A 13,832-nucleotide genomic window follows, 5' to 3' on the forward strand; every position below is an offset into this window, starting at 1 on the left:
GTCATTGAGATTAACGTAGCAGATATCGAGATCGTGGAGCTTGAAGTGTCGCGACTCGCACCCCCTGACAGGCCACCCGCCCAATCAGGGGTTGCTATGGAGGCGGCAACCACGCTGTACGCGTTTCGGCATTCACCCGTACCAGAATCACCCTCGATTGCTCTTGGCCGGGGTGTAGTTTAGATAGTAAATCCACTGGCGCGCGCTCAGATGATCGGCAGAGATGGGGAGCAATTGAGCCTTGCGTGTCCTGCTCGAAATGCTGAGTGGTTGTGGTGGTGGTGGTGGTGGTGGTCGCAACGCCAAATACCTCGGGGGCAATTCGTCTTCACCAACAGTCTTCCACAAGTTTGCTAGAATTGCTAATGACCAGGGCGAGCAATAATCAATGGTGTAAAGTCCCTGTGGCTGGGTGCGCTTGGCAACGTTTCCTGTGACAATGGAGGTTCGCTCGTCTGGAGGCTGTCTCGCCTGTGTCTGAGTTTCACGTCTGATACACGGGACCTGAGAGGCTGAGACCCCCCCTCGCTCGTCGGCACGTTAGTATTCAACAAAGACAAAAAGTCCTCGCGGCGGCATAAGTAAGCAAGTATTCAAAAGGTTGACAGGCAACCGGGAATCTACGACCCGTGCGTTCCATCCTGCAACGTTACTGCATCGTATAATGCACCTAGAGCTCGTTCAGGTAATCCGGATAACGTTTCTGGAACTCATCGGCAATGTGATCCAGCCAGACGGCCATGCGGTATCCAGCTCGGGCGACCTGCCTTTCCACGACAGGTCCTGCCGCGTCAAAGTACGCTCCGCCAAGCTCCTGTCCAGCAATGGCCGCCGGACCCTCGGGGAAGACATGCGTGCACACAAATGCATTGCACTCCCTCGACCATGCCATCGCCGTGGCGATGGAATCCTCAAAGTCCAGCTCCTTCAGCCACCCGTCCTTCTCCTCTGCGAACTTGCCGTCGCTGATTTCCACCGCAAGCGCGTTGGCCCATCTGAGCGCAATGGGGTACGGCTTTCCGTGCGCACCGAGCCATTTCTCCGCAATGGACGTGTCCCAGACGTGGTGCAGATTGTAGTCTCTCCCATCCCACTTCACATAGATGCGGTTGCCACCCAGAGCGACGTCTTCGTTGTGCAAGGGTTGGTGGAGGTCACCGACAAAGTGCACGACGAATTTGGCAGCCTGGGCTCGCAACCACGGTGCCAGCGTCGGGTCGAGGGACTGGTCCGTGTAGTTGGCCAGCGCGCTGATGACGCAGCCCGACTCCTTGCAGTCACGCTCGTAGTCGACGTCACACGAGAAGGGCGGGTTGTCGTGCGCATCGATAAAGTGAAAGTTCTTTGTGAAGCGTCCCCATTTCGTGTAGCGGATCGAGTCGGCCCACGAGGCAACGCTGGCGAGGTAGTCGGGCTCGTCATTGCGGAGCAGGGTCTTGAAGTAGGCTTCGGTCGTGTTGGAGACAAAGTGACTAGCAATGAAGGCCGTGGTAATGTGTCCCAGACCTGTCGTCTTTTAGCATCATTCGTGATCAGTGATAGCGGGATACCTACTGCCCCAGGCCACCGCACCAGGCACGGTCAAGAGCCCAAAGGTGAGCGTGTAAGAAAGCTTCATTTTGAAGTGAAGCTCTGCAAGTCTAAGTAAGGATGGCGTTGTTGTGAGGACTAAGAGGAAAGAAAAATGGTTCAAGCCCAGGGTTGTTTATTCACGGCACCCCGTGCACGTCGATGGAAGGAAGCATGGCTGGCTACGTGACTGGACGTGATTGTGGGCGTGTCGCGTCAGCTGGTCTCAAGATGACCGGTGAACGTGCCTGATGATGCGGCCTGGGAGGCTGGAGTTGGCGGAGGAACAAGGTTGTTGGAGGGTGCTTCTCAGCCAATCATTTCCGATACAGAGGCCCCACGTAGCACTGACTGATCACGGGCCGATATCGCTGCGCCGTCCTTATCAGTCCGCCACGGCGGGTCATGTCGGTATGCGAGATCAGTTGTGCTTGCGTGGTGCAGCGAGATAATCGGGTATTGTCAGGCGATGCGACGACCCTTCAATATTAATATTGAGACGTAGCAGTCAATTCATCCCAAATCCTACATGCATTTCAGCCCCTCAAGGCTCTTCCGGACGTCAAGACACGACTCATTGCCAATCGGTGACACAGCGATAAGCAACTGATAACTGTTATGGGATGCCACCCACAACGACGTCAGTGGTAGCCTAATCGGCAAAAAGTTCTACAGTACCTAAGGATAAGAAGATACAATAGACTTTACTTAGAGCCTCAGACTAGAGCGTACACATTCCAAAGAGGCGAGGATATTATCGCCTGGGAAATGCAAACAAACAGCGCTCAACGACTCATTGTCCACGAACAGCGCACAGCCAGTTGACCGGAGCAGATCTGGGTGATCATCACGTCCCACGTTCGCATGACTCCCCCACATTCTCAGCTGCAGTCTGTGAGTCGGCTGGCCAATGTGCACCAGCCCTTTCCCAATCACCGTCCGCGATAAGAAATCTGCCCTTGTGACTGCGAACACCGACTTGGCATCCAGCCTCCAGCCTCACGTACTATTACTCCTCCTGCTCAATTTGTCCTCCTTGATCACTTCGTCGCTCGTACATGTCGATTCTGCAAACCTCGACAAACCCTTCGCTATCCTCGGGTTTCAAGTTCGCTAGGAAAACCCACGCCTGATAGCGACGACCGACCACCGCCACCATGTCCTCGCTCGTGATCCTGGCCTCAATGGCCGCGATCCGCCATGCGCCCCCCGTCTCTTTGGCAGTATCAGGCATCTTTGGGAGCATCAGTCTTGTTGCCTGGATATGTGTCCTCGTACGTCCGCCTTTCCCACGTCTGGTCTCTCGACTGCCCTAACCTGACTTATCCTGTCTAGATCCCGCAACTGTTCGCAAACTTCAAAGCTCAAAGCGCCGATGGCCTCAGCATGGCCTTTCTGATTGTCTGGCTACTGGGCGACATGACAAACCTCTTGGGTATGTCTTTTCTCCACCCTGGGTCAGGCTCGCGCAGTCTCTTCAGCGACAGCCCTCGCGCCTTACCGACAGAAACTCAGAGGGAAACTGGGCACCTTCGACTGACACTTGCTCACAGGCGCGCTCTTCACCCACCTCGCCCCGACGGCGATCGCCCTCCCCTGCTATTTCTGCATTGCCGACACCGTCCTCATCGCCCAGTGCGCATACTACAACCAGCGCAACAAGGGCAAGTCAGCTCACTCTGCGAACGGGGAGCCCAGTGAGGAGTCGCCTCTGCTCCGCCGTGAATCCAGTGGTGCCATTGGCGTTTCCACCGCTGAAGCGGCCGCCAAGATTGTCCCGGGCGAGAACGAGTCTGACGACGCGAGCGGCGGCAAGCAATGGCTGCAGAACACCCTCAGCCTCGTGGCTGTCTACGTTGTGGGCATTGTCGCGTGGTTCATCTCGTACAAGGCCGGGGCGTGGGATACAGCTGATCCCACTCCGGATACGCCCGAGGCAGTAAACAACCCTCTTGAAATGGCGGGCCTGACGCTGGGCTACATCAGCGCCGTGCTCTACCTCTGGTTAGTCTTGTCTCGCATCCCAGACGTCCTGGACCTCCCGCTAACATGCAAAGTGCGCGTGTCCCGCAGATCGTCAAGAACTACAAGGAGAAGTCCTGCGAGGGTCTTGCCCTGCTCTTTTTCATGCTGTCCTTGACCGGCAACCTGACCTACGGCATCAGCCTGGTGGCCTACTCGCAGGAGCCCAAGTATCTCCTAAACGCTCTGCCATTCTTGCTTGGCTCACTCGGCACCATTGTGGAGGACTCCATCATCTTTGTGCAATTCCGTCTGTATTCTCACAGCAAGAGGCGAGCGTCGATCGAGTAGACGGTGTGTGGACCAGGAAGCAGGTGGTATGGTGTTTGGGGTTGGCCCCATGAGGGCCATGCTGGCGTCGAGAAAGAAGCATTGAATGGCGCCCACTTTGATTTACAGCTGCATATTTGCATTGTTAGGGAGCATTGGATACGCGACCCACGATTTCATAGATATACTTGCTTGAATTGGTGACACTCATTGATGCTCTCGTGTCTCGTGACCTTATGCCTGAGAGCAGACCAAATTTTGCAGTCGACGTCGCCAGATCTCTCAATTGTATCAGTGTTCTACTCCCTATGAGGCCATTTAACACAAGATGCCATGTCCATAGCTCAAGTTCTACTGCGGCCACATACTAAAAGCGAGACTGGTTTGCCTGTCTTCAAGTATTTCCTAGAGCTGCAAGTGTCCCACCACAGTGCCCCTCCACGTGGGGCTCAGCTCCAGGTCCGATCGCGGGGCAAATGACTTGACTTCGAACCTCCAGTTTTCGGCGGCCCATTCACGTATTATTTGCGCACCATCGTTCTGGTTGTCTTGAGCTTCATAAATCTTTTCAAAGCCATAAAATAACCAAAGGCAACATCCCAGACAGAATGGCTTCAGAATTTCCCACCAAGAAGTGCGGTACGTCCAACAACGGCCCCTCTACCCCCTCCATTTTGCCAATCGTCCACCAAGCTCCCAAGCCCAGCTCTTGAACAAGCACCAACTAACAGATCCAAGGCGTCCTTGGCTGCACCGGCTCCGTAGGCCAGAGATTCATCCTCCTCCTTGCGAAGCACCCTTACCTCACTCTCCACGCCATCGGCGCCTCCTCGCGCTCCGCCGGGAAGAAGTACCGCGACGCGGTGAAATGGAAGCAAGCCTCCCCCATTGGCGCCATTGGCGACATGGTCGTCCGCGAGTGCAAGTCTTCCGAGTTTGCCGATTGCGACGTCGTGTTCAGTGGTCTGGACTCGGACGTTGCTGGTGAGATTGGTACGTACGAGCCATTCGAGGAGAAGACAGCGTTGTTGAACAAAGAGCACTGACTGAAACTTGTGTGTCTAGAAATGGAATTTGTCAAGGCCAACATCCCCATCTTCTCCAACGCAAAGAACTACCGTCGCGATCCTCTCGTGCCCCTCGTCGTACCGACCGTCAACCTGTCCCACCTCGACCTCATCCCGCACCAGCGCGAGCACCACAAGCTCCAAAAGGGTTTCCTCGTCTGCAACTCGAATTGTGCCGTTATCGGGCTCGTTGGGCCCTTTGCCGCCCTGCAGGCCAAGTTTGGCAAGATTGACAAGGTCAGCATCGTCACCATGCAGGCTGTCTCGGGCGCTGGCTACCCTGGCGTGAGTAGCATGGATATGATCGACAACGTCGTGCCGTTCATCTCGGGCGAGGAGGACAAGCTGGAGAGCGAATCGAGGAAGATCCTCGGTGACCTAAACGCCGACAAAAAAGGCTTCACGGAGCAATCCACCCTCCGTGTCTCCGCGGCGTGCAACCGCGTGCCTGTCATGGACGGACACACCGCTTGCGTGTCACTGTCATTCGAGAGCAAGCCGGCACCCACCGCGGAGCAGGTGAGGCAGGCACTGCGCGACTTCAAGCCGGAAGCTGTCACGCTCGGCTGCCCCTCTGCTCCTGAGCCGGCCATCACAGTGTTCGACGAGCCGGACAGGCCGCAGCCCAGGCTGGACCGCGACCTAGGCAACGGCTATAGCGTCAGTGTCGGGCGCGTCAGAGAAGATGAGGCTGGTATCTTTGACATCAAATTCGTTGCCTTGAGCCACAACAGTAAGTGTTCCGCCCTACTGAGTTGCAAAGCTGCTTGCTAATCCTTTCACAGCTGTCATTGGCGCGGCTGGCTCCTCGATATTGAACGCCGAAGCGGCCGTGCTCAAGGGATATCTCTAAAAGCGTTGAATTGGACAGACTGTTGAAGGGCAATAGAAGTTACAATACATTATGAGCCCTTGAATTAGGTTCTCCATCAAAGCCATGCGCCCATTTGCCCTTTTTGTGCCTGCAGGGGCCGCATCGCATCAAGAAACGTGATCAGAACAAGTGGGATCGGGGAGGATACACAATATCGTGCGTTGCCAGTTGTGCGTTCAGAGGCTTTGGCAAGCCTGTACCGGCGCGAACTTGGCCCTCAATCCTTCCACCATCGAGATCCTGTGTGTTTGTTCCCGTCTCAGTAGTGATTCCCTTTTTATATGGCGGAACGGCGAGTTCCGCATCGTTGGCCCTTTCGCTCTTCTTTGATCGAGAACTATTTCCTTGTCAGTAACATGTGGTAGAGTCTCATCTGCACCCAGATACAGTACTTGTTGAGAGCTTGAAGGATGCAACACGAAATGCCAAACAGCAGAGACAAGCTGGCAACAATGCAACCTACGACAAGGAACCCTGTGCCGTGATGGACAGGACTGCTGGGAAGTATATAGACTCCGTTCTCGGGGTGGAAACCATGGTGAGCGGTAGGTGTGGTGTTCTGGATAGTGATCTCCGTCGGGCTTGGTGAATCAGACTGTTGACTCGGCACTGAAGATGCAATTGGTGCTACTCTTCGAGCTGTTTCAGAGCTGGTGAGAACCTTTACGTCGCTGGTATCGACCGAGACATCTCCGACCGCATCAACAGCACGCTTGACAGATACGGCTGAATAATCAGGGGAGAAGAATGGTATCAATTTGGAGCAGGACACCATGATAGGGATATTTGGATTTATATTGTATGGCAATAAGTTGGCTCACAAAGTGATGTTGGGATGTAGATTAGTAGTTATCTTGACACTCGTCCTCGCGGGTTGATGGCCGCCTATCGTGGGCGAGGCAGGACACGCGCCTTCCCTATGCACTCACTACTCACTGCACATGTCCAAATGAGGTAGGAACGCCTTCATCTGACGACTCGGATCCTGGCAATAGCGGTCAGCTTTGTTATCTCAACTCCTTCAATCGTTCCTCTCGCTCAGGAAGGCGCCTTCAGGCGACAATGTGGATACATTCATGACCCCAATCACACAAGCCAAGCTGTGTAATATCTCGAGAATTAATATTTAGGTTGCTGTCTGCAAAGAAATCACACATGTCTATCCAGCCATTCGCCCATCATAGTGAATAACTTATGCGAGTGCTGTTCCTAAGCACCCCCATGTGCTAGCACAGGATAGGCGAGCATTTCCACATCCTGTTCGCCGTCTTTCATCGCCGGAGCATCCGCCGGAGGATAGAAGACTGAAAATGCGCGATACGGTGGCAGTGAGGACACATAGGCGAACTCCCAGTCATTCACCTCAGGGGCGGCCTGGTGTTGCTCGGGAGTTAGAACCTTCCGTTTGCGGAGGAAGCGAGGCCATTTGCTCTCCTCAGGCCCCTCGAGGCCGTTGGGCGTGAAACAGCAGCAGCAGTATCTCACTGTCAAAACTATAAGACTAAGAAGACCGATTCAGCAACTTGAAAAATGAACAAATGGGGTGGCAACGTACATGGAGAGTCCCACGAGGGCTATGGCACTGACCACGCAACCGAGAAGGCACACGCCAAGGGTTTGCAAAAGGACCGCGACTATCGTGGCGGCTGAAGCGTTTTCTGGCAAGGTGGGGAGCAAGTCCCGCTGTGCCAAAGTAAGTAAATTAGTCATGATGCTTGTGGAATGGGAAGTCGGGAAAGGTGTTGCTGTCGTGGCAAGCTGGCGGTGCTGTTGCGGTGACAGACGATGATTCAGATTTCGAAGTTGATGGTGCGAGGGGGGAAAAGGTATCAAAGGCCATTTTATATAAGCTCCCTTCCTTACTTCTCCAAGGCTTGGGCGGCGGCGATGCCGCTTATACCTGGATGTCGTAGAGTCAGGTTTTGACTTTCGGCTTGACAGCCCCTGGGTAAGTCAACAAGGTTTCCGCGTAGCGTGCACCGGCCACTTGGCCATCAAGCCTGAACTCATTTCATAGGGGCCCCAGCACTTGGCCAAACCTTGTACTATAGATGCAAATGTCCACTAAGTACTTTAATTTCAGGCGACAGGCACCCTTTGATGCAACGTTGATGGCCACATGCAGACCGAGAGTGTGTGAGCTTCTCTTGGAATCGGCCACGAAATGCATCTGGAACCTTTCATTGACAGTGGTAAATGTATAAGTGGTGTATCCAGGACCAGTGGGTATAGTGCTCCCCTATGCCAAGCTCCTTCACCATGTCCGTTGCGCCACCAAGTGTGTACCCATGAGTAAAACGCTACCCCATGTGCGCCAATAAAACGCGGATACTGTATCGGAGTGTTACCAAGTAACAAGAAATGCAAGTAAGCAGAGAACCGAAATAAATGAGAAGAATCCAGGTGCTGTCATAACTCATAAGCGACTGTTGTCTTCCGGCCGAGAGGGTGACTGCGGAAGGGTCCTCGAGCCAAAGCTGTTGGGCCAGAAGGCCAGCCAGTTGTCCTCCTGTCGGCTGTCGCTCGGCCCGGCCAGAATGCCTTGTTCGAGGTCGGGCGTTTGGTCTACTGGTCGAGTGCCAGATGCCTCAGCATTGTCTTCATCCTCGCTGTCGTCTCGGTAGGCTTCGTAATGCGGGTTCGAAGGTGATCCGCGGGCTAGTGAGCGGACGACATCCCCCTTGCAAATTGGACAAGTGCGGCGACGAGTGGTGAGCCACGGAGTACTGTGAGAATGTGAGTAAACACCATCCGGGTTTGCGCGGTCGTCACTTACATGCAGTCTGCGTGGAATTCGTGACCGCAAGGCAAACTCATTACCCGACTCACGCCGTCGACGTACTCCTCAAGACACACCACGCACTCAACCTGTCGGCCCATGTACTTCTTCCATTCTGCTGAAAACCCGCCGGCTCCTTCCATACGCCCATGGGATTGAGTGATCTCAGATGGCGGTTCGGTGGGTATGGCTAATGTAGGCTGCGCAGGATCGTTACCCTCCAAAGTGCCAGTATTCGCCCTAGACCGTTGTCGAGATAGTAGAGACGACTGTAGAAGCGGTGTTGCGGGGGAGCTGCTCGCTGGTGAAGGCTGCCGCGTCGCAGGAGCTGTAGAACCAGCTACGGTGTGATACGTTCGGACTGGAAGCTGCTCGACCACGGACTTTGGAGCCCTCCATCTCCTCCTGCGGATCTTGGCTCGAATGATGAGTAGAGCATATACCACGGTCAGCGTGACCAGTGGACTGACAACCAAAACGAGGAGTGTGTCAAAGAAGGGGCTTGCGCTGTTTGTTGGGGTGATGGTCACCCAAAGACCTGCATGGGACTTTGAGCCATGGCTGTCAGACGTCGGGAGGTTGCCTCTTCGCGTATGTGACGGAGAAGTCTTGGGTCCCACCCCACGATCCGGCGTCGTTGAGTCTTTCGTCTCCCCTTTGCCCATGGATTCGTGGATGGCCCTGTCCTTCTCATCGCTCCAATCTCCCACCAGCTCCCAACCTGCCGCATGACGGCGGGACGACGACGGAGATTGACGCCAGAGCAGCACCCGCGAGAGCCAGCTCCGGTCTGGCTGGTCTGAACCCGGTACCGAGCTCGAGACACCACGCTTCCGAGGGGTAGACACACGTCTAGACATAGCATCTACTTTGTCCTGGAATGCATCGCCAAACTCGCTCTTGTCACCCGGCTCCGCTTTGTGCTGGACTTTGAAGACGAAATCGCCGTTATCGTCTAGGGTATCTTTCACAAAATTGCCCGACTGCGTCAGTGAAGACAGCAGCTGAGCGGTCGTCCGTGCTGTGAAGACGGACGGAATGGTGACATTGTCCACATCTTCGCCATGCGCAAACATCTGAATCAACGGTCCGCCTTTCGTGTTGTCGCCAACAATGACAGCCACGGCGCCCCGACGCTGGGCCCACATGACCTTTTCCAAAAACCCGCAGCCGCCTCGCATGAGTAAAACTATCTTACCCTCAATGTCAGCGGGCTCTGGGAGGTTTTCAATCTCGGCACGTCCCGACGTTTGGTGAGATGGCACCTCCGTGAGTCCTTCGTGCAAATTATCGTGGCTACCGTCGTGAGCCTTTGATTCGAGGTTGGGTCTCGCATGAGCGATGGCGGCGCGGTTGTCGTGATCCAGAAGCATAGATATACCGCTGCTCTTCTCTTGACGGCTCGTCACTCGGCTCGAGGAAGCGACACGGGGGACTGTCACAGCGCGCAGTGTCTTTGCGTTCCTCATGATACCTGCCGCACCCCGAGTGGGCAGATCGCTGCAGCCGAACTCTCCATTCGCCTCAAGTTCGTCGTCCGCAAAACCGCCGCCAACCCAGAGTTGCCCGCTAAGACCCTTGGGCACCAGTTTGGGCCCAAACGCTGCGGGCCGAGCTGCGAAGGAGGTACTATTGTCATCGGTCAAGCTGATGGCGGCATTTGGCGGAAATAATGAGAACGGTGTGTTGTAGTACATGAAACCCCATAGCGACGACTTTTGTTCGGACTCGAGGTTCCCTGCGGCAGCATGGCTCGGTCTGTATGGCTTGTTGTAGGTCAACGCGCGACCAATGAGGAAGAAGGACGAGGCTAGGAGGAAGACGAGCACAGCGATGCGTGGTGGACGCATGTCGTCTGCTGTGCAGAATAAACCACAGCAGCCAGCGACCAGATACTGACGGTTGACGCTCGCGGCTCCGACGTGTATAAGCTGGATGTGGGTAGGGATCAGCTCCAGTGCCACGGATGCAGGCTGTAGACCGTGCGCTCTTCTTTGTAGTCACGCGGAATCGAAGTATGACGAAGAATGGGCGAGCAGATGAGGGAGGGCACCTCACGCAGGCGGCCGCGGCCAGGCGATGAGTCTCATGGACGTCTCGGCTGCAGTTATGAGGTTCGAGTCGTGGACGTACGGATCAACGGGATTCGGAATATCGGTGGGCCTCACGATATTGATAAGCGGAATGTGAATTTCACGACGCAGAAGCACTCTTTATCTTGCGAAGCAAAGAAGAAGAAACAAGAAGGGAAGAGGTAGGGGAGAACCGAGTAATGTGAGGAGAAGAAGGCCGCATCGGGAGCGGATGATGATGTTCTGAGTGGAGGGGAAACAATCCGATCAGGCTGGATTCGGCTGGGCTGGGGTAGGGAATGGCGCGCCATGTTTAGGCGGCAGGCGCAGACTGCCAAGGCCCAGGTCCAGGGCCTTCTGTCCACTGTCGCAGTCCGTCCCACCCTCCAATCCTCCCGGTCTTCCGCCAGTCCTCTCGCTATGTACCGTACAGTCTTCTCAGTGCGCTCACTCTTATAGCCGCATTAGACACCGGGTTACACGCCATGCATTTTATGAAAATTGACAGCCTCGCGACTCCATCACGTCGAAATCCCATGTGCGCGACTGACCCCAAGCCTGACCGCGATTGCGACTCGTGTGACTCCGACCCCTCACGCAACACATCACAAGGTCTTGGCACCATGGCATCCATGACCATGCCATGTTGTCTCTCCCGGTGGTCGTCGGCAGAGGCGAAATGGGTAGGCCCAATACGAGATGACCTTTGGTAGTTCAGGAGACAAAAGGAAGGTGCCCTCGAATTCTGCTCCCTGCATCGTGCAATTTATCTCTAGGGTGAAGAGCTGCGTAATCGCGTGCCTGCCAAGACCCGTCCCTTACACACTGAGATTCGATAAGGTACGCAATTGAGACTCGGCTTGCACTACACTGCCAGAAGACAGTTCCTTGGAGAGCCCTGCCTAACCTAACCTACCATCCATCAAAGATATATTGTAATGTCCTCTGAGCCAACCTAAGACGGAATACCCAGGTCCAGAAATGTTTGTCTCGGCGGCCCTTGCAGCTATGAAGAGTAGCCTCCAACACATCGCCCTAAGTACCTTGGTCCGCTATCCAACGAATCAAATACCATTCTTGCTCGACCAGTCATCTACGTACGAGAGTCGAGTTCTACCCTTCGGCGCTGTACCACGCAGGGAAGAATTTCTCGCGAAGAGTGTCGTGTGAAGTCGTAATAAAGACTGGAAACCCCCCCCCCAATTTCGTATCCCGGTGCCATGAGGTGATCGACATTGCACCAAGACCCCTGTGGGGCTGACCCAGAACCCCAGAATGGGCTTGCATGCAGGATCAATCAATATGTCGTCGTACAAAACTTGGGAAAACCAATTAGCGAAGAGACGTATCGTCCGGCTATACCTTTGCTTCGATAGGCAAAGCAGGTTCAGAACTTAACCAAGTGTGACAAAGCCATTCACTGCCAGAGATCAAACCGTAACGGAGAAGTATCTTCAAATAAGATATTCCAACTATTCATCACGACTGGACTCCACCAAGCTGAAGTATACTTGGGCATACGTATACAATAGTCTCCCGGTGCTCAAATCTGACATGTAGCTCCTCGAACACCTGCGTAGGCACGTCCGCAATGGTCCAGCTCCGGCAGCGGGGGAGCGGCAGAAGCCAAAGATTTCGTGCCGGGTGAAGAGTCCAAACAAGGCCAATAGCTTGAGTCCGACCTCTAGTCTGATTCGTCGTCTTCCTTGCCCATATCCCACTCCCTCTTCTCGCCAGCCTTGGACCACCGCACGTCCTCCTCCCCCTCTTCCTGCGTTCCGGCATGCTGCCAGGTTTTGTTGATATTGGCGTCCGCAAAGCCAGCATCTCTTAGTCGTTGCTCTTGATTCTGGCGTAGCTTTTGTCGATCTCTGAAAGCCTCCACTACGTCGTCCCATTGGCCTTCCCCGCCATCATCTTCCATCGCCACGTCCAATTTGGGGTCATAGGTTTCCGAAAAACGTTGGTCAATGCCTGAAGATCCCGCGAGCGCACCTCGACCTCGGGGTTTCGGCGCTGGCATGGGTCCTATGAGATCCTCTAATGGGTCCGAATCATCTCGGCGTGCGGGAGACCTCGACCGTTGCCTATGCCTCCTGCGTCGTTCGGGCGAGTGCGATTTGCGCCGAAATATTGGCGACCTAGACCTATCCCGCCTTCTCCGGTTCCGGCGTCGTCGTTCGGTGTCATCTTCGGTTTGCGAATCGTTGTCGCGTTCGCGCCGGCTTCGAGAGGATTTATGTGATGACCTGCGATCAGAATCTCTGCTGGCTAGTCGACCATTGTCCCTCGCTCTGCTCGATTGCCGGCTTTCAAATAGATCGTCCTTTTCTTTTTCTGGATCTCGACGTCGTGCGTGATGCCGCCCCGAGTGCCCAGCTTCGTCCTGTTTGGATGTCGACGATTCGCCGTCTGGGCGTCTCCGTCGCGAACCGCCACCCAGAATCGCGTGAATATCGCCCATTTGCCGCTTCCGTATATCCCTCGTGTTGGGGTTCACCTTGAGCCGCTTGACTTCCTCCGAGTGCTCGAGATCCTGGAGCCTTGCTTTTGATTCAGCAGCCTCTTTCGCTAAAAGATTCTTGTTGTGCGTGTCGGTGCCCTTGATGATATGCCGGAGAAATCTGGTGTTTGGTTTTGGCATGTTTGCCGGCCTGCTCGCTCGGTCAGCCACCTGGGCTGACGAGAAATGGTAGGTATCTGTACTTCTTCCCTGATGATGACGATGACGTATAGGCATCCATGCCCAGCGCTGAATATTTTAAGGAGCAATCGTTGGCATCTTTGACAAGTAAGTCCGCGACGTAGTCATCGGTGAGGATGTCGTCGTCACCCATGGCGAGGGAGCTTGACGATGTAGGCGTGTGAGCGACGCCCGCGGTTTCGGGACGATAGGTGGATTATGGCACTCTGCGTTGTAGTGCCAAGAAGCAAATCGGGCCAAAGCCAGGTGGTTTGATGGAGGAGAGATGGGAAGGTTGTGATCCAGTGGAGGCGTTGGTCGGCTTTGCGCCACCACTTGGTGCGGAACTTGGCCGCCCCGTCATGCACCCCACACTAGACCGAAAGAGGCCTAAAGTAAACACTGTAATACCTGACGGTGAAGATACCGCAGTCGCGCCGTGAACGTCTTTTGAGCACCTCAATCACCATCGACAAAATCTAAGCTAGCAGCAAAT

The 13,832-nt window shown here is 54.8% G+C and overlaps 5 protein-coding genes across 5 annotated transcripts; 2 read left to right on the forward strand and 3 right to left on the reverse strand.

Moving 5' to 3' along the window:
• Positions 1–670: 670 nt before the first annotated feature.
• J7T54_001344 (Nuclease S1-like protein) lies at positions 671–1,618 on the reverse strand (the record flags this gene model as incomplete). The annotated part of the gene is made up of 2 exons (XM_051505311.1): positions 671–1,506; positions 1,555–1,618. The coding sequence occupies 2 exons, from the start codon at positions 1,616–1,618 to the stop codon at positions 671–673; spliced, it is 900 nt and encodes a 299-aa protein (XP_051363343.1).
• Positions 1,619–2,726: 1,108 nt separating this feature from the next.
• Positions 2,727–3,882, forward strand: J7T54_001345 (vacuolar amino acid transporter-like protein; the record flags this gene model as incomplete). Its single annotated transcript, XM_051505312.1, has 4 exons — positions 2,727–2,843; positions 2,905–3,004; positions 3,123–3,573; positions 3,627–3,882. The coding sequence occupies 4 exons, from the start codon at positions 2,727–2,729 to the stop codon at positions 3,880–3,882; spliced, it is 924 nt and encodes a 307-aa protein (XP_051363344.1).
• A 587-nt stretch (positions 3,883–4,469) lies between these two features.
• On the forward strand, positions 4,470–5,781 carry J7T54_001346 (uncharacterized protein; the record flags this gene model as incomplete). The annotated part of the gene is made up of 4 exons (XM_051505314.1): positions 4,470–4,500; positions 4,600–4,854; positions 4,927–5,661; positions 5,714–5,781. The coding sequence occupies 4 exons, from the start codon at positions 4,470–4,472 to the stop codon at positions 5,779–5,781; spliced, it is 1,089 nt and encodes a 362-aa protein (XP_051363345.1).
• A 2,437-nt stretch (positions 5,782–8,218) lies between these two features.
• On the reverse strand, positions 8,219–10,431 carry J7T54_001347 (uncharacterized protein; the record flags this gene model as incomplete). The annotated part of the gene is made up of 2 exons (XM_051505315.1): positions 8,219–8,528; positions 8,579–10,431. The coding sequence occupies 2 exons, from the start codon at positions 10,429–10,431 to the stop codon at positions 8,219–8,221; spliced, it is 2,163 nt and encodes a 720-aa protein (XP_051363346.1).
• Positions 10,432–12,337: 1,906 nt separating this feature from the next.
• Positions 12,338–13,490, reverse strand: J7T54_001348 (uncharacterized protein; the record flags this gene model as incomplete). The annotated part of the gene is made up of 2 exons (XM_051505316.1): positions 12,338–13,307; positions 13,384–13,490. 2 exons carry the CDS (start codon positions 13,488–13,490, stop codon positions 12,338–12,340), a joined length of 1,077 nt encoding a protein of 358 aa, XP_051363347.1.
• Between the last annotated feature and the right edge of the window lie 342 nt (positions 13,491–13,832).

Source organism: Emericellopsis cladophorae, assembly GCF_022114955.1.
Source record: "Emericellopsis cladophorae strain MUM 19.33 chromosome Unknown NODE_13_length_450635_cov_117_157991, whole genome shotgun sequence".
Lineage (NCBI taxonomy): Eukaryota > Fungi > Ascomycota > Sordariomycetes > Hypocreales > Bionectriaceae > Emericellopsis > Emericellopsis cladophorae.